We start from the raw sequence: 5,609 nt of genomic DNA, 5'->3' as shown, positions 1-5,609 counted from the left end.
TTATTACTACCTGATAACATCGAGGAAAAAGAAATAGATATCTCCAGTGTAAGACAACAGGCAATAAAAGAGATGGAAACTAGTGCTAGGTATGACAAAGAGAGATTCGATAAAACCAAAGCTAAAGTAGTTAGGTTTAATCCTGGTGATTTGGTACTACGCCAAAATGAAGAAAGGAACCAGACAAAATTGGATCCAAAATTCAGGGGTCCGTTTGTGATATCGGAGGTCCTGGAAGGAGACCGATATACCTTGAAAACACTGGATGGGAAAAGGTCATACAAGTACAGTCATGACAGGTTAAGGAAAATGCCGGATAGTCGCATTCCTGCGGAGTTGGATGTCTGTTGTGATGACGAGAACAGTGACCATGGCGATGTGAGTACCCCGATCCCAGAGGATCGTAGAATTATATGAGCCCAGGTGCGGCCATGGGACGGAGTTCAGTGCGGTCAGGCACTGGGAGTGACGATGTCACGAAGCTGGGAGCCGGTTTAGTACCGACAGCGACGATGTCACGAAGCTGGGAGCCGGTTTAGTACCGACAGCGACGATGTCACGAAGCTGGGAGCCGGTTTAGTACCGACAGCGACGATGTCACGAAGCTGGGAGCCGGTTTAGTACCGACAGCGACGATGTCACGAAGCTGGGAGCCGGTTTAGTACCGACAGCGACGATGTCACGAAGCTGGGAGCCGGTTTAGTACCGACAGCGACAATGCCACGAGGTTGGAGCTGGTTTAGTACCGATAGCGACAATGTCACGAGGTTGGAGCTGGTCTAGTACCGACAGCGACAATGTCACGGATTTGGAGCTGGTCTAGTACCGACAGCGACGATGTCACGAAGCTGGAGCTGGTCTAGTACCGACAGTGACAATGTCACGAGGCTGGAGGCGGTCTAGTGTTGACAGCGATCGTGTTACGAAGCTGGTTATGTAACGAACTTTGAGAGTATGTGCGATTCGAAGGATGAGACCCATTTGGGTGTGAAATCGAGAATGGTCCGTCATGTCATTACGACCCGACTGAAAGCACGCAGAATGCAACTGGCACTTTGAATGCTAATCACAATGACACTAATCTTGTTTCCTTTTGTTTTGTTAACGAAGGTACACCCGAGGACGTGTGATAGTCAGGATGGCCGTGTCGGAGATGAAAGGAAAGCCGAAGCCCTTCCTTGGAAATTTTGGGAACATCCTCTAGTACCTTAGCCTAGATTTTATTATAGTTGTAATTGTTTAAGATTTGTAATAAGCGAGATTGGGTTCGAGGTGACAATCGGTCGCTGAACGTAGCCACGGTCACGGGATGGATGTTTTATCTAACGGAGGTCTGGAGTGGTTGTATGTGTTTTCCGAGAAGTGTGGTTGTGGCGGCATGCGGCCTCGAGAGCGGGCCGAGCCACGTGTGATGTTGCCTCGGAGGTGCCGATGCAATGGGACATACATTGTATTTAGTAACCAAAACTCCAGGCAGAAACTGCCTAGCAACGGCGTTTGGAACTTTCTCGATGCTTCCAACGAGTGTGCCTAGCAACGGCGTTTGGAACCTTCTCGATGCTTCCAAACGGGTATAGAAAACAAAATGCAATCGTACAGGGAGAAAAATCTCCACGAGGCTGGCATTTCTTGCGATTGCCTTGGAGAGTGATACATCGAGCGTTTTCGAGGATCGCATTTGCGTCTAAGTTAGTTTCGCTTAGTAAGGAGTTATCCCGGTGACCGTGGATTCGTTTGAACTCAAACATTGCTAATAGTATTATTTAATTTAATTATTCGTAGATCGTATTATTCATTAGGCTTAGTGTTTGTTAGACTTATTATTAGTTGTACTTATTATTTGTTAAGCTTAGTGATAGACCTGTATATACGTGTAAATAAAATCTCGGCTTTGTGAAACGATGGCTAGTCCACATGAAGAGTCGTCGCGCGCCCAAAATTCGAATCCTGATCCGACATATATATATATATATAAATATATTTCAATCAATCAATTTGGAGAGTTACATATAAGTATAAACATATATGCCGAACATGTAATAACCTAGTAAATATTAGAGACAGTGCTTCCAATACTATGCAATAAATACAATATTATCAATTTATGAAATATAAGTATACATGAAGTCAAAAACTAATAGTTTAACGAATACATAAAACATACAATATTGTATTATTAAAGAAATGAAGGTTACATTGTCAGAAATATATATATGTGTGCGAATTCTATCAAACCGATAATCTAAGATACATACTTAAAACTAGCCTACATTCCGGTAAAGGATAAATAAATAATTGACATTTCATTTCGTATGAATACTACACTGCCAAGAGAAATATGCATATGAATACGTATATATATATATATATATATAGATTTATATTATCGAATACTCTATAAAATAAACTACTCAAAACAATAAATAACGCAATCGAAGAATTACAAAACATTAGCCATATTAAAATAACACACAACATAAATATATATATATATATATATATACGTATATTCACACGAACAATACTTTTGTCACTTTAAAGCAATATTAATAAATAAATGTTCTAATTGCGGTAGAATAAGGAAAAACGAGCGGCAGACGGAAAATTACTTCGATATTAAACAAAATTAAAGACCCGTCACTATAACTTTGCTGATGACATTTATGAGCAGCCATGTTAGATTTACACGCGTATGGCGACAGGAATATTAGGGATTAATGGAAGTCAGTCGCGAGAAATAAATCATGAAAACACATTGTTAACACTTTTCTTTAATAAAATCTGTGCGCAACTACAAATGTAAAAAATATACATATGTCGGAGATGAAAGAACACCGGAGTCTGTAATGGAACAATTGTAGTTATTCAATCCGATTGTAATTGTTCGAGAGTTGTGATAATGAGCTTGGGCTCGAGGCCACAGTCAGTCGCCGAACGTAGCCGCGGTTACGGGATGAACGCTTTGTTTAACAAAGGTATGGAGTAATTCTATAGCTCTCCTTAAAAGAAATATTCGTGGCGACACGCGACAGTAAACATTCCAACGGTTTCTGTCCCGTGGCTCGCCACACGCAGACCCTATTCTTCGAGTAAGATGATTGCCAGATGTCGATGCGTCTCCGCAGTACATGTTCGGCTAGCCCGAGGGCCCGTTATAAATCTTAAGGTTTAGTTAACTAAAGTCCTTCAAACAGACAAACAGTCTTTGTCCCAACTACGGGAAGATAGGGGAGACATATTTTTCAACGAGCGGCGTCTCCCACTAGCAACTTTCCCTCGAGGGCGGCTATCATCTTTTTCTAACCACCGATATGGAGATTGACCAATTAGCAGCAACGCCAATTTCCCTTACTTTCTGAACAAAGGCTTTTCTCGACGAACCCGATGATCTCGTATCCTTAGACACACCCCATTATAGTTTTCCTCTGTGGCATCATCGGGACGGGAAAGGCATTCTCGCTCGCGATCTCATTGATGAAAGGTGTAACTCTTTACGATCAGTGAATATTACGCGTCCGACTTTGATTTTGTGAGTACGTTCATCTATCATCCCGTCGACCGCGGATTCGTTATTGAACCTAGGATCATTGTCATTAGTTTCTCGAGTACCTAACTACCACGGTTACTTGTCCGGTTTTGTAATAATCGTATTTGCACTAGTCAATATCTTCTCTATTGCATAACGACAACGTGTAACCCAAACGAAGATTCGTTTCACGCCCCTAACCCTAATTCTAATGTAAACCCGACATATATAATAATTCTATATTGAAAAAAATATGAAATTAACATGATACATACATTACTACATAAGTTATATATAAAATATGTATATTATACCCTTGCCTACTGACTGATATGAATTTCTTTCGGTCTCGAATGCGTTAAAAGAGAGCGCAAAGAAGTCGAAATTACTTATTGTAATTAGTAAAACGACCTGAGTGGCAGACAGATACAAGAAAGAAGGAATATTATATTAGCGGAATTTTTATAGCAATTATATAGGGTTTCGATCGCATAATTAATCAGTATCAACTTACCAGTCTTTAACGGAAGAACAAAAAGAAGAGCAGACGGCACACAGACCGCAATGATGATCATTTTCAAGTAGAATCTCAAACTGCCGTACATCTTTGAAAACTTCGTTAGTCGTAAGGGATCAAAGGATGATGTCCGCGCTGCGGAAAGTAGATGAGAAGCGGCTATTTCAACAACCACCGTGTAGGTACTGCACTAGCCAGAAGTATCTGCGACAGAAATCAGAATACACTCGTTTTCGCATGGTTGGATCAATTTCGCGTGGGACTAACCTGATTGAACCTAACGCGGGATAATTGCTCAACTCACGACTTTAACCAGCCCGCTTGATTCTCTGTAAATGCTTGAAATTGACGCTTGGATTCTTTCCAGATTAACTAGCTTTGCCCCTCCCTCCCTTTATCTATTTTCTTAGATCGACTTAGACTGCCACAACATATTATCTTTCTTCTTTTCTTTTCTTTTCTTTCCTTTTGATCTTTTAAAGCCCTAAATCGCTGGCTATTTTGTATACTATATATTTTGTACACTCAATTACTCTGTAAGTCATAAGTACATATGTTTTACAACGTTATTTGTAATATTTCAGTTAAAATCCAGAAAAGCCAGAAATATATTTTCAGCATATTTTAACGCGCCCCAGGCAAAGATCTCAAAAACGAGTTGCGGCACAATTTAAAGCGACAAATAGCATCGCGTGTCTCGTTGTGGTAACACACGGTTCGCCAGTTTTTTTTTTTTTTTTTTGATATCGGTGACTGCCATATTCTCTTGAGTTTCTAAATCGTAAAGATTCTTTCCCCAGGGATTGGTCAACTGTGTATGTCCCCATGCGACGTAACTTGCTTAAGGAACACGAGCCGGTGATATGCAGGCAACGTATAATTGAATATCATTCGCTCTGAAACGCTGAAGTAATGACCAGTGCAGTGGTCCAGTGGTCATATTGAATGCCGCTGGATATATCAGCATTTGGCAACCTAACCCAAAGAAGCAGGAAATATGAAGCCACCGAATACCAATTAACTTCGTAGTTGCACGGTTCACATTCCATCATTTCTGAATATGCGAGGACAGTCCTCTTATTGTGCTTTTAATTCTTTTATTTGTTTCATTTTCAGCAAATATACTGGTTTTTTAAATTAAGCTTCTTTTTATACAGAGTTACAGATTATATTAATTTTATATAGAATATATTTAAGAAAGATATTTAATTTTTTGCTAGTTAAGTATTGATCGATTAAGTTACTGTATCTTTGTTCCGATAAATGCGTGCCATTTCCTCGAATCTAATATCATAGCAAATGCCAATACCTATTTTGTAGCCCTTCACATCGAACGTCGTTAGGGAGTTACCAGGACTGAGTGAATCACTCTCTCGAAAAGTAATCTTATTAGGAATGTCGATGTCGAATAGATGTACCTAATAACATAAAAATGTAGTCGCTAATTCTATTGCTGCAACTTTTGTAATTTAATATCAAAGTTACCAACTCCTAAACTTTAATTATTTTTTATTTAATAACTGACAGCGTTTTTATCACTTTCTTTTATTAAAAATCTTATCATTT

The 5,609-nt window shown here is 39.7% G+C and overlaps 1 protein-coding gene across 1 annotated transcript in view; it reads right to left on the bottom strand.

Annotated features, from left to right (window-relative positions):
- Window positions 1-4,639: 4,639 nt before the first annotated feature.
- Window positions 4,640-5,609, bottom strand: part of LOC143304201 (omega-amidase NIT2-like) — a 5,160-nt gene continuing 4,190 nt past the window's right edge. Inside the window, exons 3-4 of the mRNA XM_076626586.1 lie at window positions 5,353-5,461; window positions 4,640-5,018 (exon numbers count right to left, since the gene is read on the bottom strand). Of these exons, the coding sequence (XP_076482701.1) occupies window positions 4,885-5,018; window positions 5,353-5,461 (243 nt within the window). The 3' untranslated portion in view covers window positions 4,640-4,884. The remainder of the gene's footprint in view (window positions 5,019-5,352; window positions 5,462-5,609) is intronic.

This window comes from Bombus vancouverensis, unplaced genomic scaffold (assembly GCF_051014615.1).
Source record: "Bombus vancouverensis nearcticus unplaced genomic scaffold, iyBomVanc1_principal scaffold0026, whole genome shotgun sequence".
Classification (NCBI taxonomy): Eukaryota; Metazoa; Arthropoda; class Insecta; order Hymenoptera; family Apidae; genus Bombus; species Bombus vancouverensis.
Note: the sequence above shows the minus strand (reverse complement) of the source record. Positions and strands in the feature narration are given on the sequence as shown.